This window comes from Cucurbita pepo, chromosome 5 (assembly GCF_057944985.1).
Source record: "Cucurbita pepo subsp. pepo isolate OVF chromosome 5, ASM5794498v1, whole genome shotgun sequence".
Lineage (NCBI taxonomy): Eukaryota > Viridiplantae > Streptophyta > Magnoliopsida > Cucurbitales > Cucurbitaceae > Cucurbita > Cucurbita pepo.
In genome coordinates, this window is record NC_141802.1 from 15,109,206 (window position 1) to 15,136,899 (window position 27,694).

Sequence of the window (27,694 nt, forward strand, 5' to 3'; positions counted from 1 at the left end):
ACCTTCTCCAATAAATAAAACCCACCATACACGTGTCCAGCGAAGACGCGATTCCCCACAAGGGGGATTAACCAGGAGAGTGTGCCAACGTGGGCAGGCGTGTGTTGGCCAGTTATAGAGGGAAGGAAAGGCACGTCATCGTCAATCCATCCGTCAGCGCCCACGTGTCCCCGAATCAAAATGGTTGGTAGTAGACACGTGGGTGAGTGATGGACCAGTGGCATATGCCAAGTTGTCAACGTCCTAATCTTCAATCAAATAAATATCTATATATAAATCCATGTAATTGGAAAGGGCATTTCATTCATTGTCGTCCCCTTGCCATAAACAGCCAGAACCCATTTTGGATCCATCGTTTCTAGAGAGCTCAATCTGTGTTGGTGAAAGAAGATCGAAAGGCAATAATGGAAAGAATCGACAGAAAGTCATCCATTGAGAACGAGCCAAGAACTCTGAAAATACACCAAATCCAATTTGCAAGAGTAAGAAGAACACAACACTTAATCATGCCTTCTTTTTTCTCTACTTTAAATCATTCATTCTTTTGATTCAATTTTGCCATGAATTTCAGGAAGCAGCTCTGTATGTGATAAACACAAGCAGCATAGAAGAAGCAATGAGGATTTTCACAGAGGTAATTAATTAATTAATTAATTAATTAATCAAGTATAAAAGAGAATGCTTAAGATGTAAATCTAACGATGTGGGAAATGCATGCAGGGATTAGAAGCAGTGGAGTGTAAAGCGATTGAAGATAGAGATTCAAGCATGCAAAATTGCTGCCATGAAGAAGAAGTTGATGAGTTACCATCTTTTTATCGGCTTCCAGACATCGTTTCTGCCCCTTTTTAGGTCACTTTTTTCTTAAAAAATCATAGTTTTTGTAAATAAACATATGATATGTATACTTTTAAGGTCTCAAGGATGGAGTTTTGAGTTTCAACCATCCTCATCCACCTTTAATCTCATTACTTCTTCTCAATATATAATATATATATATATTTACCCAATTTTCTCCGAATCCAAAACTATCCCGAGTAAAACTTATTTGAACAATGAATCACCCTACGATAGTCGAATTGAATACGAACCAAATAAACTAGTCGAGAGTGAAACTGTATTTAGATTCGGGTTACTGTCATACATGTCAGAATCATCAAATTTGAATAGTCCTCGTACTAATGTCAAAAGAAATATTTACCACATTCAATTTTTTAATTTTTTTCACGGCATACTCTGAATGATCTAATTATAGTTATAGAAACATATAAAAATGAGTAAAGTTTATTTGGTAAGAGCAATGATAAGAAAAGGAGTTAAATATCTAGCTATTTGACTATAATAAAATATCAAATATGATATATATGGTAAATTATAATTTAGTATTATAGCTTTTCTTTGGAACAAAGACAAGTTTCTTCTACCTTCTGAGTGACATTTGAGTGTTTGAGGATACTACCTAAAATGTTAGGAGTGCAAACAAAAAATCTCACGGAGAGATCATAGACATACGAGAATTAAATAACGATTTTTATTTGTATGTGACATTTTGAGTAGAGCCAAAAGTAAAGTGTTCATACGCTTATGACTAAAGTGGATAATGCCATACCTATCCTCAACAAAATACGTTCGAGCTTTTAAATTTATGGAGCCAATCAATTTCAGAGGAACTTCAACTAAAGTAGGACTCGAGAATGGTATATAATATGATCGGGACAAAAATAGGTGGATTAGGAAAGATTGGAGGGTTAGGAATAAGGCGGTATAATGTATTCTGATTAGATTAGATTATATTATATTATAGCACATGTTAATGCATTATTTTTTTCATATTGATGATATGAACCCCACAATATAAAATGAACAAATTAGGAATAATCTAATAAATAAATAATTGTTTAGATTAGACGTGGCACATCCAAATTGGGTTCATTTATATTGGATCTGGATGGTCAGGAATAAATCAAATTTGAATGCATCGACACGTGGCATCATCCCGTAGGAAGAAAGAAAGATGCGCCCGCATTTAATGCTGTTTCTCCCTTTTTAGGGGTATTATTGAACCACACAAGATTTCATGCAGATTCTTCCATTATTAAAAAGAATAATATTAGGTTGCGCGCCACGTGTCCCTCATGTCAAATTTTAGGTTTTAGTGGCGTTTGACCTGTTCTCTTATATGCTTCATATTACGTGACTGTAACTCCACGTATAAATAAATATTTTCTTTTTTATTTTTTATTATTACTTTTGAGTTTATTCTTTTTTAAATTCTAAACCGAAATGAAATTAATCTCAAATTTAATTTTAAATTATGTAGAATTATAGTCCGAATGGTATCGTTTATATCAGTTAGCGTCGTAGATGTGAAAGAATAAGAGGATAATAAAATTTAGAGTAAAGACATCTTTTGTCTTTAAATGAAAATTTCTTCTGGTTAGTTCTAGTTTTGGTTGGTGATGCTTACGATTTATTGAATTGTCAATTCACATTATTATTTCAAAATAACATGGTGGATTGATGTCGTAGTCAAAAGTTGATCTCGTTGGTCATTGAATCGATTAAAGAATTTGGCGGGTAGTAGTGTGTGTTTTTTCTTTCTTCCTTGGTGGCGATACTTCCTTCAATCAATTTAATGTCGTTTATGCTTCTAGAAGTATGTTATGAGATTAGAATACCTATTTATGCCCGGATTTATGTATAGACTAGATGTTATGTGATCTAAAGGAAATGTAACCTATTATTGAGCTTTAGCCTATAATTTACCTTCCTGGCCCTTGAGCCATGTTTAGGGCCATTATATGACACTAAGAGTTGATTAGGTCTATGTAGAGACGGTTGGGATGCAACTCCTAATCGTGAACTCGCCTCAAGTGGTGATAGTCTACCTAGCATATAGGAATGCAATGTCACCCACTTAGGGCCCGCGGAACTTTAGGGTACTACTAAGGGAGCTCCTGTTGTGCTTAGTAGGGAGCTTGTCTTGCACTCTTTAAGAGAATAGAATGACAAGCGAATCGGGAGCTTGTTAGGTACCATTAAGGGAGCTCCGACTAGAGCTCAATAGTAGACAAGTATGGAGACATAGAGAGAGACCATGAGGTCATTTATAGTGAGTGACGAACCCTCCATACTTGTTAGAGTTTCCTAGAGTTCAAGATAGATGAGGGCACCCAACTTATGCAGGAAGTGCGATCACTAGATGGACCATGTAGAGTAGGAAAAGAGAGACTAGGTGTCATCTTCATACTCGATGCCATTTCAAGCTGGATGCCATTCCAAACTAGATGTCATTTTAGAGTCGATGCCATTTCATGTTAAATGTCATTTCAAGCTCGATCATTCCACTCGACTTAAATCATTTGTTTTTATCAATTTGTTTGAAGACTGACAGAAAGAGTGAGTTAGTATTGCAAGATAACAGGTATGTAGGAGCATATCAAGATTGGATGTAAAGGATGTATCTTCATCATGACAAGTAAGCTAGATGATGATGGTTATAGAAGTCAATTTGGTAGTGGAGCACAGCAAAAATGAGAAACCTTGGTTCCACCAAACTCCCTGGCTGCAGCTGGATAACCATTGATGTAGTTCAAACATTAAATACAATAACACAAACCTCTCTTTAAACTGCTAAACAACTTGCACTTAAGGAATACAGGCCCCTTCCAAACTAGCATTCATACTGTCATAACCATACTACGAAAAGAGTAGGGTGTGATTCTCATGTTATAGGAGGAGGCATGGTGTCAACTCTTCACCACCCTCGAGCTTTGTGGTCTAAGCAAGTTAGCATGTGACACATACGTGTGTCACAATGAAGGCGAGAGTTGTGAGACGAGTATCTCGGGTGACTTCCTTGAAAAATCCGGCACCAGTGTTTTGGTATTGTGGCCCAACCCATGTGTCAGAGGTTAGATCACTCACTATCCGGTACGGAGTCCATAAATGACATGACATGGACACGAGAGAGTCCAATACCTCGATAGAATCCGAATGGATGGATCTTCAGGATGTCCAATATTATGAACTACACATTGGCCCGTTCTCGATGGCATGACCAACTGAGCTGCAATGGTCGATGACATCCTGTGACTCAAGATGACATCAAGACATGTGGATCATGTTAATTGGGAACCAAGATGATTTAAGATGTGACGTTGCATTGAGAGACATTAGCCCCAGTAGAGGCAAGGTCGAGCCAAATGATTTGGTCTAATGTAGAAGTAAGTCGATTGTGTTACAGATGATTGAACATACACACACAAGCTTGAATTCCGCACAAGTTATGTTCAGTGGACAAAGACAAACCTCGTCTAAAATCCAACAAAGCCACAAAGCTAGCGAAAAATGTATATGGGGCTTGGGTTCCCCAAGTCTAGTCATAAGCATGTCGAGATCACAACACCGTACAATTAAAAATGTATAATCGTGACAGTCATAGCACCCTTCAACAAATTCTGCAGCAACCAGTCATAACTCGAGCTGTCCAATAACGTTCGAGTGTAACGACTACATCACCTGGAGGCTACAAGGGCTCTTTGTTGTATATGGTACACACGATGTTAAAGATTTCTTGTTTGATTCAACGCAGACGCCACCAAGTGATATCTCTACACAACATCACAACCTGCTGAGTTTAGCAGTACAGGTCACATCTAATTGAAAATTCTCAATCACAGTCGATTAAGATCAACAAAGGCTCATTGATGAAGAGTTATTGATATACATTTTAAGCTGTTCTAAGTCCTCATTATGATCATGTATCTATTCAACAATCTGAACAAAGTAGAGAAGACAATGAAGTAAAATTATTTCTTGCTACAACTCCCCACTGTGTTCATCCCTTTAAAAAAATCAGTAATAATACAACAAAAGAATGGATGAAAAATAAATGGCAAGAACAGAAGAACATGTTTCGATGCTAAAAAATTTTTAGAAAATATGCAACACTCAAGACTCAATATTATACCGTTCTTTGAACTACGCTGTCATATTCAGTAAGCAGGTAGGACACCAAAATTTGATTCCACACATCAGGCACCCCAGGAAGGCACCAATGACTGCAATCTGGGACTGATGGATTGTCGCTCCATTTACCGACATGTGCATCGCTTCGAAACGCAGACATCGAAGTTATGCGCAAAACATTAATGGGAGCTTTCATATTCTTTGCTACCTCTAATATGGTATCAGAAAATATGCTTTTCTCCCGTCCTCTCGTTTCATTCACGGGTTCGTCGGTAACGCTGCAATATTTGAAGGTATGGTCCCTGATGCATCAAAAACGATATCAGCATGGCTAAATTCATTTCAAGAACTCGTGTTAAAATGTATCGAGAAAAAATGATTTCCAGTTCCTAAACTACAAACAAGGGAATTTAAGAAAATGACATACTTCCAATGTGATGGCTCGAAAGTACGAAAGAAAACATGGGTTCTGTTTGTGTCGATGTTTTCCTCGATCCAGGACGCCCAGGTGCGAAGTGCTACTTCAAAAGCTGTGGGAATTGACATTCCAAGCTTTAGAGAATTCCCAACCTGAAAATAGCAACCACTGTCCAACCAACATTTAGAAGCCTTCAAGAGGTTCGAAACATAGTAAGCTTATTATTGTTAGCTTTAGTACGCCAATTTGAGCATAGCTCAAATGGTTAAGACATTGTGACTTCGATCCAAAGGATAGAGGTTCAAATTATCACTTCCCGTCCATTGATACTCAAAAAACATAAGCAAGCGTTAATTCAACCGCTAACTTCTATCTGGAATACATGTTTTAAACACCTCCAAGCTCTAGTTTGATTATCACTATTGAACCCATTTCATATAAACGAACACTGTGTTGCAGACCTAAATCTCAAATAGTCAAGCCAATTACTGAGCAAATCTTCCACAGCTGAAACTTAGATATCAAATTTTCGTCTCATATATGCATGAGGACACGAGCTACACGTGAAATGAATATTCGAGGTTCATATCTATACGCTAGAAGAGTTGCTCGTCCTTACTATGCTAGAAAAGCCAACTATCGCTTCCTTCATGACAATTATAAATATTTTCTACCCTTTGAATCTAACAGTATCAAAAAGTTAGATACAATATGTATGCAACGATCTAAGCCCACCAATAGCAGATATTGTCCTCTTTAGGCTTTTCCTTTCGGGCTTCCCCTTAAAGTTTTTAAAACACGTCTACTAGGGAAAGGTTTCAACACACTTATAAAGGGTGTTTCGTTCTCCTCCCCAACCGATTTAGGATCTTACAATGTATGTGTATGAGCTAAAGTAATATCAGATTACATTTGTCTATGATATTAACAGATCCGAGCAGTAACATAATCTGGGTAACCAAGTTTCAAATAAACATCACAAAATGAAGAAGGGCACTTACATTTCAAACAACTTCCCAGGAACCCACCAATGTCCAGTGTTGAATACAAGAACATCTGAATCAATCCACTGGCTGCTAATACTATCCAACACATCAAGTTTAAGGGCAGACTTCACCCTCTTAGGTGAATGTTTTGGCATCGGACCTTCTTGCACAAGGAAAACCGAGCGAAAGAACTCAACCGTGAAGTTAAAGGAACTAAACCGAACGCCTAAGTATTTAATCCGCTTCGTAATCGTATTCCCATTCATCTCATAAACACTCCTTTTATCCTCAACCCCACTCATAAGTAAGCATATCAAAGATTCCCATTGTGTTCTACTCATGGAATCTCCAACAAATACAACCCTTTTACTCCGCAGCATTTCCAGCACATTTTGCACATCAAATTTTGGCACATCACAATTCATCGGTTTCCACCTCCATTTCAGATAACTCTGATCCACCCTACCATTACCTAAGCAATCAAATCCCTTCTCAGCAAAAGGACAGTCTGTAGCATTGTAAAGTGGATAGCTATCATCCAAGATCCAGTTTCCTTCATACATATTGCAGCTTCCATTCGAATAACTCGATTTCGAAACATCATTATGATGAGAAGACAGAGGAAGAGCAGGCAATACATGAATATAACCAGCAGTAATCACTACAAGAGATGAAACAAGAAATCCAATGCCAATAAACACATGATACCAACGGGAGATCCACCCCACACGACTCACCCTGGGGCTACCAGAACTTAAAGCCCTTCTACCAAACGAAACACTCTTATTGAACCCCATGTTTTTACTCAAATTACTCATCTTATCAACCATAATGCCATCCAATGTTTACCAAATCAACAAAGAAACAAACAGCTAAAGATTCAGCAACTATCTTAAACTAGCATTGATCAAGTCCTAGAATCACGAATCCCTAAAATCCCAGAACAAAACTATCATCATTCTGTAATGATTTATCTCAGAACAAAGCCAATGTACCAAAATTGCAAATGGGTAGCTTCAAAACTGAAAAAAAATGGAACCCCACATGAAGAAATGGATAAATTGTTGTGATAAGTTGAATGGAATCGGAAGAAAAGGCAAATCCAGAAGAGGGTGAGTGTGTTGGAAGTTGCAGAGGCAGAGAGAAATTACCTTTAGAAATGGTTGAAGGATCTTAGCAGAAAGATTGGAAATGGAAAGATTTGGGAAACTTCGAGAATTGAAAATGTCGGTATGATGTTTTATTATTGAAATAGAAGAAGATTGAAAGGTGGTTGAGAGGAGCAAAACACCGACCGAGACAGGGAAATAGCAACAACAACAATAATTTAAAAAAAAAAAAAAAAAAAAAATGTTCAGTGGTTGATTTGGTAATAAGTGGGATCTTTAAGGTTCAATCATTTGCCAATAAACGAAAATCAATTTTGAATTTCATTTTATTTTTATAGTTTATATGGAGATTTAATTTTTTTAGAAAAATGTTAGATAATTAGATATTAATTTTTATTTTTTTTATTCTTAAGGGTAATATATATATATATATTTTTTAAATAAAAAAACATAAATGTAAAAGTGAAGCAATGAATCTATCGTTTAAACCTACTATTTTTATTTAATATAATTATTAAATTCATAAAAAAATGGTAAATAATTATTTTAAAGAATTTTAATAAATTAAAGAAATTATAATTATAATTATTTTGGAAGAAAAAAGGTTAAAGAAATAATTTTTAAATAGTTAATTGAAATATTTCACTAATTTTTTTTTTTCTGAAGGGAAGAAAAAGTGTGCGTGTTTTTAAAGCTCACAGAAAAGCGTTTTATTTATTTATTTATTTTATTTTATTTATTATTATTATTATTATTATTATTTTTTTTTTTTTTGACAAATCAGAAAAGTGTGCTGGAAAGAGGAATATTTTAACCCATTTCGATATTATATCACAATTATTATAATGTTTTAACCAATTTCGATTAAAATTACTATAATGTCCTTAGATTTTTAAGGATTTTTAATAACTTAAAGTCGCTGTGTCATAATGTATGTTCTTAGGTGGAACACAAAAGTATTTTTAACACAAGGTACGAAATATAGTATAAAAAAAATAAAAATATTTAAAATGTTAACCTAAGTCTAAGACATGAAATGTTGCTGTTCTATGCATGTGTCATGGTCTTTAATTGCATGTCGTCATCAGGAGTGTTTTGTCTTTAACTGATATAGAAGTAGCACACGACTTAGTATTTTAAGAAATACTCGGTGAGTGACTCCACTATTGGGAATGCAAACACATGAAACTCATAATTAGGGACCTATGATTAAAACATCATAGGAGTGACATCTAGTTCGAACAAAATTGGATATGTAGTACTTTCCTACACACAACCCACACGTGTGAGTGTGGATATCCAGACGGTTTACCCCCATGGACCCATCATAGTCGAACTAGCTGTCCATAGCGTCGTCGGGAGGTTAGCAGACCCTCGAGTGTTATGCGAGGCGTGATGATGATTATTATCATAGTGTACACGTCCGTACTCATCATCATAAATGGAGGAGTAACTCGATGTTTATGTACACACAAAGTGCATGAGGTCTCTATAGTTTTTATCTTTAAATCATTTTGATGACACAATCCTATACAAAGTTGACATCATATAATCTAGATTATCGGAATGATTATTTTAATATTTTCTTCTTCTTATTATTATTTTAATCTTTTCTTGTTATTATTATTAACTCCATAAATATTTTAGATTATCAGAATGATTTGTGATGAATTTAATGGAATAAAAATATTTAATTTTATTTGTGTCACCTAAAACTTTTCTGTGACTTTCTATATTTAAAAATTATGCAATTTTATGGAAGTTCTTAAATAGGATACTATTTATGTTGAGTATTTGTGTTTTATTTAGTAATTATTTTAATGATTTTCAAATTGATTAGGGTGAGTCATAGTGTTAACGAGAACGAACTTATTCTAATTCTTTGAAAGTAATTGATGTGAGGACTAAAATAAATGTACTGTTTGATGTGATAATCATATCTCATACGACAGTGACATAGGACCGAAATTTTTTCTACACATATATCCAATGAAATCATGTTTCATTTTGTTGGGAATTAAAGAGATGATTTTTGGACTTATTTGCCCCTACTTATTTTCTAAATTTTTAATTACGCAATTAATTACATTAATTGTGATGTCCTACGTTGGTTGAACAAACCGAACAAACCACCATTTATAAGGGTGTGAAAACCTTCCCCTAGTAGACGCGTTTTAAAGCCTTGAGGGGAAGCCCGAAAGGGAAAGCTCAAAGACAACAATATCTGCTAGCGGTGGGTCTGGGTCGTTACAAATGGTATCAGAGCCAGACATCGAACGATGTGCTAGCCTTCTCGCTGTTCTCTGAAGGGGGGGGGTAGACATAAGGCAATGTGCCAGTAAGGATGTTGGGCCCAAAGGGGGTGGATTTGGAGGCGATCCCACATCGATTGGAGGAAGGAAAGAGTGCGAGCGAGGACGCTGGGCCCCGAAGCGGGGTGGATTGTGATGTCTCACATTAGTTGGAGAGGAGAACAAACCATCATTTATAATATCTGCTAGCTTTGGGCGTAGGTGGTTACATTAATTACTATTAATGAATCAAATATTTAAATGCCCTATAATTTTATTGGTTGCTTTCATGTCATGACCTAGCAAGAACAAGTAAATTCATGACCCATTCAAGAGAGTTATTTCTTTATTTAAAAAAAAAGGTCACTCAATCACAATGCCCTAAATTAGGATCATTTAGCTCAACCTTAACACTTTGATTCTTATTAAGAAACTGCAATAAAATTTTCGTGAGTGGCTAATTATCTGATTACACAATATATAATTTCCACAAAATTCATTTTGAATCATTTCTTTCGACTACTTTAGTGGCTAATTACCCAATCACACAGCGAGCGAGCGAGCAAAACCTATACCATTGGACACCTTTTTCAATTAGGACCCTTGTTCTTCTTCTGTTTGGACTATTTTTAAGTTGGACGGTAAGACCCAACTTACAAAATCGATAGATTCTTGTGGCTCAATCCAATCGAGAGAATATCAAAGGAAAACGATACGAAATGTTGAAGATAAGGAGAAGAGTACATATAAAAATGTGTAGATTGGTGTGTCATTTGATAACGTAACTCTGTCCATACTGTATACTAAGTACAATGATAGGTATGAAATGGATATCAAAACCTTGCGTTTCCCATTGTTTTGTTAGGGCCACTGGTTTTAGATGAGTGCCTCTTGTTTTACCCTTACAATTCTCTTTTCTTTATTTTTCTCCCCTTTGGCCCCACTTCACTTTGGATAATAACTCATATTCCTTCTCAAAAACAATAATATTTCTTACAACTTTCTTTCAATTTACCTCTAAACAATTGTTTCTTCTACTAATCATGAATTTTAATCTTATTTCGACATTCTATCATATATATTTTGACACCCTTTCTGCGACAGTACAGTTCCCGAACACCTTCCCACCTTTGTAACGACTCTAAATTTTTCTGCTACTTAAAGTCATTACCATCATCTTTCACTCATGAACAATGGGAAAGTTTTTTGGATCGTGAATTGAGGAAGATTACCTACCTTTCTTTTGGTTAATCTAAAGAATGCTTCCTAGTTCATTCTACCAAATCAATTACGAGGGACTTAAAACATGGAGGAAAAGAAAAGGAACGGTGAAAATTAAAAACAAAAAACAAAAAAAGATAGGCCACAACTTTATATACAAAGAATATGGCTGATTTTCGCTTGTCTTTTCGAGTTTCTACTATTCATCTCATTTTTTTGTGTTTAAGACGACGTCATTTCATAGTTAATTTCTATCGAATTGATATATAATTTAAAGTTCTATTATAGTTCAATAATCATGATGATTACTAATCTATCGTTTAATGATTACATAAATTCAAATGGGTTGATTTGAGCTCATATCTAATAATGATTTGAGTTCTTAATTTTGTAGAACTTGTTCGGTTGATTTGAGCTCATATCTAAGAATGGTCGTTCATTCTTACCCAATTACCTTTTTCATTAAATTCGTAAGGGGCAAACAGGTGTCCATTCTAGAACACATGATCAAAAGATTGGGTCAAAATTGAATTAAAGCAATAATGATCAACAACAATTGATACTCATATTGGAAAATTGAGTGGACAAGGCAGAGCCACCGCCCCAAACCCTCTTCCCAATTGCCTTCACCAACGGCGCTGCCTTGGGCCTTTGTTGGGAAGTAGCCACCCATTTGCGCTGCATGTAAGTGGAAGTTCTCCAAGGGGGAATATGGAGGCCACTCTCCTTAAGCGACTGCTTGGCTGCCGAGCATAGAATTGATATTATTTGCACAACCTTCTCTTCACTCCCTACGAACACCGATGGCAGTGCTTGTGTCAGCTGCTTGTAACTCTCTGTTGCTCTTGCCACTTCAAATTGCGCCTTGAAATCTATGTCTATTATCATCCTTTTCCCACCCTCTGCTTTCATCTCAATGTACTCGTAATCCCCTGTTATAGATGAAATATGTTATTATTTGTAATAGTCTAAGTCCACTTCTAGCAGATATTTGGACTCACCGGGTGGGCATCCCGTGGAAGTGACCCAAGAGGTGTGACAAAGGTCGCAAGAATGATAGCCGTCCATTTTGAGCTTCATGACAAGCCATTTCTTAAGGGGGGTGGTCTTGGGAGCATCTGTTTTCCTTCTCATGTGCTTCATCACAGCCTGACTCACTTCAATTTCAGCTGTTCTTGCAGTGTTCCCAAGAATCTCCTATACACATGAATTGAATTAAAGCATAGAATTGAAGGGTTTTTGTGTAATGGGTATTGTAAAATGGAAGGAATTAGTACCTTTAAAGTGAAAAAATAATGGGTGTTGGAGGGAAGAGGGAGAGGATTTGAAGAAGAAGGGGTTGGAGGTTGAGGTGACTCAATGAAATCATCAATCATTTGAACTAATCTTTCCTCCTCTGAACTCCCCATGTCTCTGTTTGTTTGGGTTAAGAGGTGAGGGAATATAGGATGGTTTTAATGGGATGGTTGGGTTATGGCGGTGGGTGTGAAAAGAACAGGTGATGTGTTATCATCCTTATCTTTTGTTTGATTACAAGACAGTGTTTGAAAGTGACAAGAAGAAGATTGAAGGTGCACCCACTTCCTGTAAACTTCGATCCAATGTGCTACACCTTTTGCTTTGGATATCTGTTTTGTTTGGTTTTGGTGTCATCTCCTTTGCTCTGCCCCTCACATGGCTAACCTACACTCTAACCCACATACATCACAACCTCCATATTATTTTCCTTCTTTCAATAAAAATATATACATATATCTAAATTATTTTGAAGAATTGTTTTTCTCGGCCAATGTTTGGTTTGTTCAAAAAATTGGATGACTCGAAAAATTCTGTCAATCTAACCTTTCCTGCATGGTTTGGATGGGGTTATAAACTTATTTAAGATGAGTTGGATTAGATTCAATAAATAAAAATTTTGTGGTATACTTGGTTCATGAGTTCTCCTAACACTAGGTCAGTTAAATGGAACCAACGGTGTTAATTAGGTGGTTTATGGACTTTTGTTGTTGCTCTCCATGGTGCTTTTGGATTAATAGGTTTCATGTTATGTCAATTTGAACCTGTTTAATCTGTTCAAATTGCGACCTTATAATGCAATTGCATTGCTATTTTTGTTTATGTATTCTTAAGAAAAGAATACTTAACTCATATAACTCAACTTTCTCTAGGTAACTGGATTATCCCACAATTCTCCATAATGCCTTTGCTTTGGGCTTCCCAAAAAGCCTCGTACCAATTGAGATAGTAGGACTCACTATAAGCCTCCCCTGAGGCTTATGGAGATCTCGAATAGCCTCCCCTTAATCGAGGCTCGACTCCTTTCTCTGGAGCCCTCGAACAAAGTACACAATTTGTTCGACACTTTAATCACTTTTGACTACACCTTCGAGTCTCACAATTCTTTGTTCGATATTTGAGGATTCTATTGACATGTTTAAGTTTAGGGCATGGCTCTGATACCATGTTAGATGAATACGACTCGCCACAATGGTATGATGTTTTATGAATTCATTCCTTTTACCTAGGCAGTGTAATAGTGCATGAATTGAAGTGCTACACGATAACTTGATCTTATTTTACATCTATATGTGACCTTAATGTTTGTGGTAATTCAACTTCATCAAAGTGCTCAATCCACCAAGATTCAACCTAATGAACCAAGTCCATGAATTGGGCTTATAAGCCTTGCTTGGAGGGTGGGCCTTATAAAATTTATGAAGCCCATTAGATTAAGGCCTGGACTTCTTTCAATTGGGCTTGCTCATTCATGATAATGTTGAAACAAAATATTGTGGTAAATATGTAATTTCAGCTAAAATAAAATCCCCAAAAGAGAATTAATCAAGGGATAAGGGGTGAAAATGAAACTTTTAGAAGCTTCATAACTAACAAGGCCAAAAGATGTTTTTTCTTAGGCGCATGCCTTTGGTCCCCCATTTTGAATGAAGGTTTCTTCAAACAAAGGGAACTCCCTTTGTTGTTTCTTTCGCAACCTCATTTTCGAATGAAGAACTCTCTTTAGTGACGTAATAGTCTCCTTCCAAGACCGGGCTCGAACATACCATATGAACAAGACAACTATTTCAAACTTCATGGTTTTCAATCTTCACTTATATATTCTTCCAACTCGTTGATTTCGTATATCATTTCACAACACAACAAACGAGATCCTAATAAGGAAGATTTCGAGCTAAAAGTCTGCTCAAAGTTTACTAAAACCAATGTGAAACGTCACTCAAGGGATAAAAGAAACTTAAATGGGAGAAAAGTAGGAATGGAGTAACAAGCAATCACTTTTCACAAGAAATGAAAGCACATTTATCTCACAATTGTATTACAGTAATATACCTAACAGAACTTCATCCTTCACTACCAAATCTTGGGAAAAATCTGGCATTCCTCCCCCCTCCTCCTCCCTGGCCTGGTTGGTCCGAGCCTCGACCTCGGCCGAGGGAATGCAATACAAATTACTTTGGTAGAATCAGCAACAACTGTTGACTTTGCAACAAGATTCAGCAGAAGAAGAAGAAAAAATGGTGAAAAAACTGTATGGGACAGACAAATTAAATCCCAAAGTTGTTAGACGTATCCTAAGAAATTCTCAGAGAAAATGATGAGTGGGGTATTCATACTCATATCCATTGTAGTCATAATAAAGCCTCTCTCCTTTAGCAATATCCCGAATAGCAACCAAAATCACACGGCATTCGCCCTTAACATTGTATCTTACACATTTACAGTTCTGTTTCTTCTTACCTTCTCTGCACAAAAATGGAATATCAACAATTTCATTCTCTCAAATATTACATAAACTAAAAGAAGATATCAATATGTGCATAACTCAGTCTCTATCTCCACAGACATGAAGGCTGATATGAATGAACACAAGTATATAAACGTATAAAAGACAATGAGGTAGCCTTGTTCAACTTACGGAGTATGATTATTGATTCCATTGATGAAGCGAGCAATGTTTCCATGTGTGTCAGGGCAGATGACAAGACTTCTAGATGGATGTTTGGCTGAAAGAAGGGTCATCATACTATCACAATCATCGTGTTCGCGGTTCGTAAGATAATCGACATCACCAGTATATTCAGCAATAAAAGTCATATCCTTAATTTGATCATCGGCTTGTACAGTAAAACTACATCATAGATTGAGCATGGACCTACTCAGTAGAGAGGTTAGAATCATATGGGAATATGATTAAGAAGCTCAAAATAAAGTTACCCTTCACATGTATCAAAAACTACCAAAAGGGGAGCACATTCGCCTCTTCTGCTCATGGTTCTGCAGAGTTCAAAGGTCTCAATATCCTCTTTGGAAATAACCTACAACAGAAGGCAGATAGATGTCATAATTTATGACCATTCCACTCTTAACTCAGTCACTAACAACAGATGAGTATTTAAACCTGCATTCCACCATCTTCAAGCTCTGCCTGGTTAGCAGATCTTGAAGCCATGCCCGGCAAATACGTCAGATCATCACTGAACTCCATTTGCAATGTTGTTAGAGCTGTAGCAAGTGAACCCATCTGTTTCAATCTGCGATCAGGATCTTCACTTGGAAGAAATGATAGTAATCTTCTCCTTTTCTTCTGCCACACCAATGACCGTAGTCGTCTCCTATGCTTTATAGCTTCAGTTCACGATACCATTTGTATAATATTAAAACAATGAATCCATGACTATTAAAACAATGAATCCATGACTAAGTCTAAATGAAAGGTGTTGTACCCTTAAATGCCACGAAATACTCTGATACCAATTGTTGTAGCAATAGCAAAAGCAAAAGCAAGATCGACCGCATTTACACACCCACAAATATATATTAAACAAAGAGACACACAGATTTACGTGGTTCGGAGAGAAGAAATTCCTCTACATCCATGTAGCCAATCACTATAACCAAAGTGTTTACAAGTTATCTCTCACTCTCACACTACAAAGTCTCTCAACAAAGTTCCTCCTAATTGTCTCTAGATAAATACAAAATGACAATGACTCCACACAATTGCAAATCAAAGCTTTTTGGTTATGGCTTCCAACGCTGAATAAGTGGTATCAGAACATTTTTTGTTGTGGCATTACGCTCCAACAATTGGTATCAGAACATTGTTGTTGTGGCATTTAAAGGTACAACAAAGGGAATATTAAAAGAAAACCGACCAACAAATGAACAGTTCAGGAACACCTATGGTGTAGAAAAGTTTCAGCAGAGTACTTCTTAGGAGATTTATATTTTAACGTCTAATGGTCTTACAGCAGGTGTTATAACGCATAAACATTCAGTATGTCTCCTTAATAAGCAACTAAATTTAAAGTAACCACAAGAATCAGGTGAACTCCTTGTTGTTTAAAGAATTTCCATGACTTACACCTCACATATTCAATTAAGTATAAGGAAGAATAAGAGATGATCTTCTTCTCTGGAATTCATCTGGATGTCACTTCAAGAACCATATTCTAGCTCTTAAACAATTCAAATGACTGTAAAGGGAAATGTCTACGAAAGGAATAACAATTTGAGCAGATATATAGAAAGTATATCATAACTATCCCATATTATTGAATACCAGGAGCACGATCGTGATCAAGATTATAAAACAAACATAAGATCATATGAATTTTGAACACTGTAATCAAGAATTTACCTTGAGCGGATAGATATGGAGATTCTGCGTCTTTACATTTCTGAATTCGGAAAAAATCGATAATCTTCTTCTGAGAAAAACCTACAACCAAAATTTTGAAAAGAATGAAGAATGGAATTCGAACACGTTGACAGTCCAAAGATTATACACCTTACGAAGTTGACAAAAAAAAAAAAAAAAAACAAATCAAGAATCAAGAATCAACAAGTTCGAGAATATTCTTACTTCTTACTCTTTTTTGGCCACAGCATTTGGGGCAAAGCCAGGATCCAATCGGGACCCTAACAACGATCGGACTCACACATTTCATATGAAATCCCTTATCGCATTTGTCACACAACAGCAGCTCATCGTCCCGGTCGCCGGAGCGACATTTCTCACACCTGACGTCGTCGTAATCGTCCCGTTCGAGAACCGCATACTTAGCCTTGACCATTATCTCCGCCATTAGTTTCAGCTTCCTCGGCGGAGGAGACATGGAAGGAGAGCGGTGAGGCGCGTGAGTTCGCCGCAGCGAAGCAGTGCAGCGGAAAAGCCGCTGGGAGGCGGCGGCGGCGGAGGAGGAGGAGGAGGACAAAGCCGGAGTCATGAGGACGACGAAAATGGCGGAATTTGTTAGCTTCCTCTACGGCGTTGCAGAGAGGTGGAAGATTGGGATTGGATTAGGTAATGAAATCGTTGTGGCGCACGGAATTTGATGCCAAAATGAAGCAGAGGAGCAAACCAGAATCCAGGCGCTTTAAACTTCCTGATATTCTTTGCTTTGGAGTTTCAATTTTGGGGGTATCTTAACTACGCTTTATTTATAATGAAATCATGAATCAATCTTATTTGCACCATCACCATGCGCATACCCTATCAAATCTCAATTCATCGTCACAACACGAACTCCAAACTTCACCAACACCGCCCATCATCTTCCTACCATGTCACCCCGCAATGGGCCCTCGACCCAATTTTACTCCTAACAACGCTTACAATTGATTAGGTTCTTATTCAAGATTTGTTTATTCGAACTACTTGAATGTTCAACCATGCTGCTTTAGCCATCAATATTCAAAAATAAAAAACAATACAAAAGTGAGCTATTATACTATGACACTCCGAGTACATGAATGAACTATGACCACATCTAAACGATAGCAAACTTGAAAATAGAATGACTAAGATAAAAATCTAAAAGAAATGAAAGTTACTATCTGTACCAACAAACTATACTTCTCTTTTTGATAGCTCAGTTATAAAAACTCCCTAACTAGACGTGTTCTAAATTTTGAACAAAATTTCAATATATATTTAATTAATTTAAACCTCATTTCAACCCCATTTAAATCTCAAATATATATTTTCTTTCAAGGGAAAGATATATTAATTATCTTAAAATTTAATGTATCAAATATAATAAATATAATTTATGTTTAATATATTAAATATATTAAATTTTAAACATTTCAAATTAAATATATTTTATCTATTTATATTTAATATATCTCATATAATAAATCTTAATTTAAACCTTTAAATGGAATATATTTTATTTTTATATTTAATATATATAATATTAAATATTAATTTAAATCCTTCCAACCAAACAAAAAAAAAAATCAACTTTATAGTATTAAGAAAATTTATGAACTTACGGATTCCTTTAACTCTAACTGAATTCTTATGCATAGTAAGACCGTTTGTATCCAATTGATATAATCATATCAAACAAGTTGATTTTCCTCGAGTTGTTCATAATTACAGTTGGGTCGAAGTTCATTTTACCTTAACAATTACAGAATAAGACCCTATTGTTCAAGTTTTTGAAATAAGCATTTAAGGCAATTATTCATGTACTCACTTTATATGGGAAGAAATAAATTCTATCTCGTGAAATTATGTTTCCAACTCCCTGTTTGGTTAAGTCTCCAAAATGGTAGACATATTGAATTAGCTAAAAAAGTCATTATCACCCATACAAATAAAAGGACAAACCCTCGTAAACAAGAGTTATAATGACTCAGGATTAAGATAGAGTCGCATATGATCATCACATGAAATATTAGTCTTCTCAATTAACAAATCTATAAAGTGATATTAAATAGTTCATGGTCCAATCTTATATAAACTCGTATATAAAAAGAACCTTACTCACATGTCTCACATGAACGATTTGGATTAAATAATTTATAACAACTACATAGTGAGTTGTATCAATAGTATTACTAGGATAAGACATTCAACCTCGTTCATATACTATAAACTCTTAAAGTTATTACTTAAACATGATCCTCTTATATGTTAATCATAGACTAAAGAATACATTAATAATCTTAATATTTTTTTTTTTTAATAATGGATAACATTAAATTGCAAATAAAATAACAACTATATACTATAAACCTTCTAAGTTAGTACTTGAACCTGATTTTTATATTGGTCAAAATTACATTAATAATATTAAATTTTTATTCGAATCAACAATATTAAATTACAAATAAAATAATCAAATTATTATTACAACTTCGGTATTACTTGAACATAATTCTATAGTATGTCAAACTAGACTAATAATTTTTGATCTTTTATATATAGATAAAATTAAATTATAAATAAAATAATCAAAATTATTACTAAAATTAAATAATTAATTAGGAAGTTTTAGGTCATAATTTCCAACCAGGACTTACCCTTAACAACATGATAAATTTTTGTGCAATTTAAACACAAACAATACTGCATTAAAAAAAATTATAAACCAAATGTTGTTTCAAAATTTATTATAAAACGGGATCCAAGGACGAGATACAAAATGTAAAGAACCACAACCCCTATACTTAAGACTAACGTCTCGAGATGACTCTCTTCTATGACCGCACAACTCTCAAACACTCCTCCACCTTGACTAGCAGTCATTTGTCACTTGAAAAATAAAATCTAGTGAGTATAAGCATACTCAGTAAACAACCTACTAGTAGACTCTAATCACATCATTGACTTAATAAGTTACCACGAACTTTTCTCTAGGTTCTAGGAAGTTTAGGCTTAGATTCTACAACTATATGAGCTTTTAAGGAAGTCTCTAAGTTTTGACCTTCTTGGCATTGCAAATCTTGTCATAGCCTTTAAATTTATTTATTTATTTGGATTTATACCCTTTAATTTTATGTTAACAGATTTTTTATCTATTAAATATTATTTTTTAAGAATTATTATATACCAAATTGAATGTTCAGACAAATTAATATGCAGAAACTAATTTTCTAGTTTAATAAAAAAAAATATATTATAAAAGATTAAAATAAGAAATATTTTTAGTGGAACATTTAGAGAATTAGAAATGTAAGATTCGAAAAATAAAAAATAAAAATAAAAAAACAATATTAAAACCAGAGTTTTTAAAATAAAAATTAATTTTCGTGGGGAGTTTCCACCTTCCCACAGTTCCCTTCTTCCCAGTTATGAAGTCAACAATTAGAAAGTCAAACAAACAATACTTTTGTCACAAAAATAAATAAATAAATAAATAATATTTATATTTAATTCCTCCAACCATATTTATCAACTCTCCAATTATTACAAACAAAAAACCACCCCAAAATTAACCCAAATCTCCGATTCTCCCCCCTTCCCCCGATCCCAAATCTCCGATCAGATTCCGATCCTCCTCCGCCAGATCCGTCATGAACCCGCCCGGCTCCTCCGCCGGCGGCAGCCCCAACACCCCAAGAAAGAAGGAGATCCAGCTGCAGGGCCCCCGCCCGCCTCAACTCCGTGTCAACCAAGAATCCCGCAAAATCAAGAAGCCGCCGCCACACCCTCAGCCGATTCCCCCTTCTGGCCGCCCTCCTCTCCCTCCAGCCACCTCCCAATGGCCTCAACCACTCATCATCTACGACATCTCCCCCAAAGTCCTCCACGTCGCCGAGAACAACTTCATGTCCGTCGTGCAGCGCCTCACCGGCCTCTCCTCCACCTCTTCCTCCACCGACGGCGACCTCTCCCCAGCAGCGAGATTCGCCACAATCGAAAAAGCCAGCCCCCGATCCGAAAGGGAAAGGGAAATCGACGTCAGCGACATGATGGATTTGACGGAGGTTCCCGTGGAATTAGGGCAAAACCCCGGAATTTTATCTCCAGCACCGGCGAGTCTAGCTCCGATTTCGTCAGGATTCTTCTCGCCGGCGATTGAGCCTCAAAGCTTTACATATTCGTTGATTCACGAGCTGAGCCCCCATTGGCCAAGCCCTTCGGCTCTGTTCCCAGCTCCCCTGGTTTCCCCAATTTCTTCACCAAATATCTTCAACCATCTCTTTGACTTTTAGCTAAGTTCTCTCTCTCCCTCCCTCTCTACAATTTCAATCAACATCGCCATTGCCCATCAAAAACAAAAATTGGGTTTTTTCTTTTTCTTTCTTGTAAAGTAGGTAATTCTAATTTGTACAACATTTTCATTTCATTTTTAGCAATTCGTTCATAATTACTCGAACATCTTGAATATATAAGTAAGACACACGTCATATGTAAATTTTTTATTTTTTTAATATTATAGGTATATTTTAGGAAAGTTATACCATGAATTAAAACATTTTGTCCCACAAATTTTAATATAGGAATATAAGAGAAAAAAAACACAAAAATGTAGAATTTGTCGATACATTTAAAAAGGTTGGGATGGAAAGATGAGTGGTTGTGATTTGCAACCATATGAATCAGGTTTTTTTGTTGGTTTTTTTTTTTTTTTTTTTTGAGTCTACCATTATTGACTTTTCCACATGTATTATTTAATAAATAAATTCATTTTGCAATTTTTATTTTGTTTTAGATTTATTTAAATTGGATTTATGTTAGTTGTGAACGTTTTATGAATTTATGTATAGTATCATAATGGTTCAATCAGCATTTATTGAATGAATATGTTAAATTAATTTAATGTGATTAAAGTTGATTCAATTATTTATTGTTACCTCATTGGCCGTAACGAAAATAAGTATATGATTAATGGACTAAAAGGTTGAGGCCTCCAGACCCCATTTGATGTGTACTTGAGTTTTCATTTGATTTTATTCTTCTCACCTGCGTATCTCTTAGTCGGCCACGCCATCCTCTCTTCTTCCGAGGCAAACTCGACGTGGTAGGTGAAGCCTCAATTCACAACCGTGAGGAGTAATTATTAACTTCGATCAAGGCCAATCAAGGCCGGCCAATCATGTAAGTGACCTTACTGTTGGAGTTAAATAATTGAATGATGTATGAGAGTGCATGTGTCGTGGCCCCTGCTTGCACCATATTATTTTATGCTATGCTTATGTATTTTATGTATTGACATAGGATGTTATGCTATGTATGCATGTGATATCTATTATGTCATGTTATGAATGAAATGAAATGTTATGTTCTGCCTTGTAAAAATTATGTGATGGATTATGTAATAGACTACCATGTATACATGATATATATAATATATATATAATATCTCATGGATGAAAGGAGAAAGAGAATGATGTAACGTATGCTATGAATATAAATCACGGGGACCTCATGTTTGTATGTTATGTGCATCGAAATACTTCCTTGTTACGTTAGTAAGGACATGATATTTATGTTCGTCATAACATCATGCGGGTCGTTCCTTTTTTGTGGCGTTCGGCCATATTTAACGTGTTGTGTCCAACCAAGCAAGGCCAGGGGTACGTATATGAGCCCGCTTGGTGGGTCCATGTGTGTGTGCGTGGACTGTATATAGGGAAGTCTAAATCATGTCATTTGTGTGATTGCATTATTAACCTCAACAGGGTGACTTACTGAATATTTCTTAAAATAGTCAAGTCACGTGCTATTTTTATACTTTTTAGGTAAAGGTAAAGTACCCCTACACAAATGACGATGAATACTGAAAAGGTCATGAATGTCAAGATAGGACAGTAGTATGCATCAAATTTCATTTAGCAGTTGATAGGTGGTTTATTTAGTTCCTGGTAATACTACTAAATGAAATTTAAAAGTCTGCAAATATCATTAAAACATAGTATTTTCTATTATTTATTATAGTTACTATCTTTGTTATACACATTTAAATTAAATGCCAAATTTATGATTTTGCATTTAATAAGGTTTAAGTTTTATATTTTGTGCTTAAGATCGTTGACCTATTTTATTCTTTAAAAAATATTGAATTTATGACAATAGAAATTAAAATTAATAAAATTTATTAGAGGTAAACTTAAAGTTTGGGATTAAATCGGTAATTTTTCATATAAATTTATTTATTTATTTATTTATATTGGACGGTTGACAAGAGTCCATTCAACGACCAAAAGTCAATGGAGTGAGTTTATGGGGTTCGATGTTGTTTGGGCCTTAGGCCCAGTTAGTTTAGGGCCCACTTAATTCTGGATCTAATGCTTACTTTTTCATGATTCCAGAGTTATATTATTTATTTATTTATATTTAATTTTATAATTATTTATTTTCTAAACCCTTAAAATTATTTATTAAGTTTTTTAAGCTTTTCTTAAAATTTTATTATGAATTATCTCAATGTTAATGTAACATTAATATTATAACACTCCAACGTTTGGAATCCATGATTCCAGCACGATCCTCCTTCTCCAACAACATGATCATGTCACTCTCTCTACAAACAAACACGAGTTAGTAAAACATGTTTTATCTTAATTTATCAAAAGTGTTTTTCCCATTTCACGGAATTTTAAAATTTTATTTATCTTATCTTAAAATATATATATATATATATATATATATATATATATATATATATATATATATATATATATATATATATTTGACTTTGGAGAAAGGCATTTTTGTGGAAACACAACCTCCAATTTTGACTCCTTTTTTACCACTTTTTCTTTTTATTTATTTATTTATCTTATTATTAAATAATATTATATGTTAGGTATGGACTTTTTCTACCAACTCTTTTTTTCTCCCATGTTTTATATTTATTTTTCTCCCATGTTTTATATTCAGTAAGCTAATTTAAATATTTATTTAATATTTAAAAATAAAAAAATAAAAAATGAAATGAAAGTAGAGAGACCTAAATAATTTTTGAAGTTGAGAGGTTAAGGTGGATGGGATTGTATGAAGTGAATCTTAGTTTGGCACCCATCTTTATTCTCATAATTTCAATTATTCTTTATTCTCTCTTTACCAATACATTTTATTTATTTATTTATTTATAATATATAAATTAAAAAAATTAAATAAGAAAAAGTTTCATCTAAGACCCCACATGCTGGTTTAAAGCCAAATTATGGACTACCACTTGGTTTGGCACCATCCCAATGGGACTATTTTTATGTTATTTCAAATTTTTTATTTAAATTATATATATATATATATTTGCCACTTCAAAATTTGTAGGCTCTTATCGCATCTAATTCATAGTAGGTTGCTTATCTCTAGGCTCGAGGATGCCCGAGCCTATTCCTAACGCTATCTGAGCTTCAATGTATGTTTTGAAGTTTTAGGAGCAATCTTCAGGTGTCAATTACCTATGTGGTCCTAAATCCCTCTTTACAACTGGTTTACGAAATTGCAGTCTCAATCTATGACCCATTTCTACACGCAATAGAAGTACTCACCTTAATATCTACTTTTGTAGTTTAAGATCTCTCTTTGAGACTGGTTTACAGTATCATGGTATCAACCTTGATCTGTTTCTATATATAATAGAAATACTAACCTTGAAATAACTACTCGTGTAGTCCAAAATTCCTATTCAAGATCAGTTTATGGAATCGGGTATCATCCCCGACTCATTTCTACATACAGCAGAAGAGCTAACTACCCATGTGATCCCAAGTCCCTCTTCAGCACTATTTTGCGGAATCGCGACATCAACCTTGATTCGTCCCCACACACAATAGTAACTCAAATTATCTTAGAGGTTTTTTGGTTACATTGTTCTTACTACCCATAAGTCTTTTAGAGTTTCTAATTTATCCTTTTCATGGAGGTCTATTAGGTTCTTTGTGCGTCTAGGCAGTCTAATCTCATCTCTTGTTTCTAGGACATTAGGGACTTAACACCTCAGGGCTAATCCAACCTCTGGGTGCCCTCATATCTATACCTCTAATCACCGCTCACAATTCTATGGAGCTCGGTCTACTGGCAACGTACTAATCTAGATCAACTCGAAAGCTACTCTAGCTCTAGCGCCCTATACTTAACTTGGTTCATCCATGCTCTACTAAGGAGATATTTCTATCGATCACCTAAAGCACAGGGAACATATTCTAATCGTTCATGCAACTTATTAGGAGATATTACCATCATTCACCATAAGTACAAATGTCATAATCTAAACATTCAAGCATTCTCGAAGGGAAGATAAATCTATCAATAGCCTGGAGCATAGATCACAATATCCCATCCTCCTATCATACATAACGAAAAGCATTAATGTAGGAATGTAGTTTAAATTCTCATCACATGAGCATTTCAATAATTATTCATAACATATATACTATATTCATCCAAATAGTCTTTCTAGAGCCATTATTATGCATATTCTAGCCATCTAAGGTATGATATGTTAGCACGTTAACACGTCCCAGCGATCCTTACAAGTATTACTTGTTTAAAGTTTGTGTGGCTACTTACCGGAATGTAGCGTGCCTCTTTGAGCTTGCTTTTTCGCTTGTTTTTGGCTCCAACCCTAAAAATTCACTGGTAGGTACTAAATCAAGTAAAATTAAAGTTAGTATCGAAACCATGAGAAAAATAGTCGAACAAAGTCGAGCGAAAAGATCTTTTTATTTATTTATTTTTTTAAGTTTAAAGTTATTATTAAAATGAAATTTTAACATTTTTCCTCTTGACTTTAGTAATAAAAGTAAATTTTAGAATTTTTTTAAATATCAATAGTATTTTTTACCTTTTTAAAATTTATAGGTATTATTGAAAAAAATAAAAGTTTATATGAGTATATATATATGAGAGAGATTCGTAGATTTATTTTAAAAAGTAGATTATAAAATGAATAAAGTTGTTGACAAAGAGTCATCCAAATCCATGCAATATAATTTAATGAACATTTAAAATTAGGCCAAAATTGTTATGATCGATATCAGTTGTTAGCTCTGATACCAGTTGTTAGGATCGCACAACAACGCACACACTCGATCTAGATGAACACAACGAACAGGATAGAAAAAATTGCAAGGAGAACTCTGGCTAAAAGAATTTTTTTATTGATGACTTTAGAACAAGAGAGAGTACAGAGAATAGAAAGTACATACAGAGCTCTACCGTACCATATATATATATATATATACAGTATAGTTTACTATATATAGCTTTACCAGATTTAGCCATCTACTATATATAGCTATTCACCATATATAGCTTTACGGATATAGCTTTACTATATAGTTTTACCAAGCTTTACCGAATATAACCATTGACCAAACTATAAATAAGCATGAGTAGATTTGAAGAATGAGTGAGTTTAGGTAATCTCCGCTACTCATAATTAATAATTTCATAGCTTTCAACTCAATATTTCTAAATAATTTAATCTAATTTCGTTTTGTTTCTATTATATAAAGCTTATTTGATACACTTTGAGCATCTTACTTTCTCAGCGTATTTTGGAATATCAAGCGTATCGGTACCAAAAGATATGCTAATGTAAAAACCGAAACAATGAAGTCAAGAAGAGGAAGAAGTTGAGTTCAAATTCAATTTTGTTCGGATATCACATCACTCTTAGTTTACTCTATGCCTACAAGGCTGGAGGAGCTATTGACTATCGAGCCGTAGTGTCTCATTTTTTTTTCTTCTTTTTATTTTTTGGGAGAACTTAGGTAGCGAAAATGACTTTATTGTCACGGTTTGATTTCAGATGAATCGGTTGACGTTTTTTTTTTTATTTTTTTTTTTATTTTTTTTTATCATTTTTGTAACAATAGGAAAAGAAAAGAAAAAATCCCAAGGGTCATACTCCCACAGCCCACCTCTAAAATCTCTCTCTCCCTCGGATCACTTTGATTTCTCGCTTCAATTTCTCTTTTGTCGTAAAAGCTTCTCCCATATCTAAGGATCGTCGCCTGAAGAGATCATTCTGGTAAGTAAAATATGATATGTTTATGTAATTTGAATGATATGATGTGATTGACATGTAAAATGATGAACTAGCATGAAATACAACTCTGGCGTATGTATGAAAGATATGATAAATGATATGTGAAATTATATGAAAAACGATATGATATATACAAAAAGCTAGCGGAGTTGTATTAAATGATAATGAAAATAGAAAAATGTTAAGACCTCATGCATTATTGTGTGCTCATGCATTAGGGATACCCCTTACCCTTCTCGATAGTACGAACGCGTACGTTACGAGGTAGGACAACGATCATTATGGCTATCAGAATGCTGCGATGACCAAGTTGGAGAACGATCATTATGTTTTATCATAATACTGCGAGGTCCGGCAAGAAAATGATCATTATGTTTAACCTAATGCAGCCATGACGGTTACTAGTTCTATCGGGTGTCCGACCTAAGGAGTTCTCAAAGTATGCTCGTCTGACAAGGAAAGTGGCCTAATGGTGTGCCAACTGACTGGTGAGTTCATACTCGCACGTATGGGCTGTAGAGTATATGGTACACATCCAAGTTACCCGTTAGGATAGTACCGTAGGAAAATAGATTGTTATGATAGGTCCTGTCATTACATTCATATGTTCTTGCATTTAATTCCCAATAGTTGGGTCACTTACTGAGTATTTCTTTAAATACTCAAGCCACGTGCTACTTTTATTTTAGGTTAAGGCAAGACATTCCTGTACGGTTGACGACAACATCGCAACTCGAGACCATGACACATGCATAGGGTAGTCGTATTTATTTTCTTAGACTTAGACTATAATAGGATGTTTTTAATTTAAACGTTTATTTATTTTATTTAGTTTTTTGTTGTGTCGTTTTAAAAGGTATTTTCAAAACACGTAAGTCCATAGTTGTGTTTTAAGATGAAAGTGAGGTTTTATGAAAGTTTAAATTAAGTATTTCCG

At 34.8% G+C, this 27,694-nt stretch overlaps 5 protein-coding genes across 9 annotated transcripts; 2 read left to right on the plus strand and 3 right to left on the minus strand.

Annotated features, from left to right (window-relative positions):
• Positions 1-294: 294 nt before the first annotated feature.
• Positions 295-946, plus strand: LOC147792698 (uncharacterized). The gene is made up of 3 exons (XM_087123724.1): positions 295-482; positions 572-634; positions 721-946. The coding sequence occupies exons 1-3, from the start codon at positions 405-407 to the stop codon at positions 850-852; spliced, it is 273 nt and encodes a 90-aa protein (XP_086979850.1). The 5' UTR covers positions 295-404; the 3' UTR covers positions 853-946.
• Positions 947-4,209: 3,263 nt separating this feature from the next.
• On the minus strand, positions 4,210-7,680 carry TBL7 (TRICHOME BIREFRINGENCE-LIKE 7). Of its 2 annotated transcripts, XM_023676645.2 has the most exons (5): positions 7,527-7,680; positions 6,391-7,397; positions 5,399-5,557; positions 4,973-5,273; positions 4,210-4,613 (listed from the first exon to the last, which is right to left on the minus strand). In XM_023676645.2, exons 2-5 carry the CDS (start codon positions 7,203-7,205, stop codon positions 4,566-4,568), a joined length of 1,323 nt encoding a protein of 440 aa, XP_023532413.1. In that variant the 5' UTR covers positions 7,206-7,397; positions 7,527-7,680; the 3' UTR covers positions 4,210-4,565. The 2 variants fall into 2 exon arrangements, with proteins under 2 accessions (XP_023532413.1, XP_023532414.1); XM_023676646.2 differs by having other exon boundaries at positions 4,210-4,630; positions 6,391-7,670.
• Positions 7,681-11,431: 3,751 nt separating this feature from the next.
• LOC111795677 (uncharacterized) lies at positions 11,432-12,460 on the minus strand. The gene is made up of 3 exons (XM_023678226.2): positions 12,274-12,460; positions 11,998-12,193; positions 11,432-11,928 (listed from the first exon to the last, which is right to left on the minus strand). Exons 1-3 carry the CDS (start codon positions 12,403-12,405, stop codon positions 11,543-11,545), a joined length of 714 nt encoding a protein of 237 aa, XP_023533994.2. The 5' UTR covers positions 12,406-12,460; the 3' UTR covers positions 11,432-11,542.
• Positions 12,461-14,167: 1,707 nt separating this feature from the next.
• On the minus strand, positions 14,168-17,588 carry LOC111794646 (putative Histone-lysine N-methyltransferase ATXR5). Of its 4 annotated transcripts, none has more exons than XM_023676738.2 (7): positions 16,881-17,586; positions 16,656-16,736; positions 15,414-15,640; positions 15,230-15,330; positions 14,931-15,143; positions 14,629-14,757; positions 14,168-14,494 (listed from the first exon to the last, which is right to left on the minus strand). In XM_023676738.2, the coding sequence occupies exons 1-7, from the start codon at positions 17,242-17,244 to the stop codon at positions 14,464-14,466; spliced, it is 1,146 nt and encodes a 381-aa protein (XP_023532506.2). In that variant the 5' UTR covers positions 17,245-17,586; the 3' UTR covers positions 14,168-14,463. The 4 variants fall into 4 exon arrangements, with proteins under 4 accessions (XP_023532506.2, XP_023532507.2, XP_023532505.2 ...); XM_023676739.2 differs by having other exon boundaries at positions 14,168-14,487; positions 16,881-17,585; XM_023676737.2 differs by having other exon boundaries at positions 14,168-14,757; positions 16,881-17,584.
• A 2,644-nt stretch (positions 17,589-20,232) lies between these two features.
• MKS1 (MAP kinase substrate 1) lies at positions 20,233-21,123 on the plus strand. Its single transcript, XM_023678209.2, has one exon. It carries the CDS (start codon positions 20,324-20,326, stop codon positions 20,963-20,965), a length of 642 nt encoding a protein of 213 aa, XP_023533977.2. The 5' UTR covers positions 20,233-20,323; the 3' UTR covers positions 20,966-21,123.
• The last annotated feature ends 6,571 nt before the right edge of the window (positions 21,124-27,694 follow it).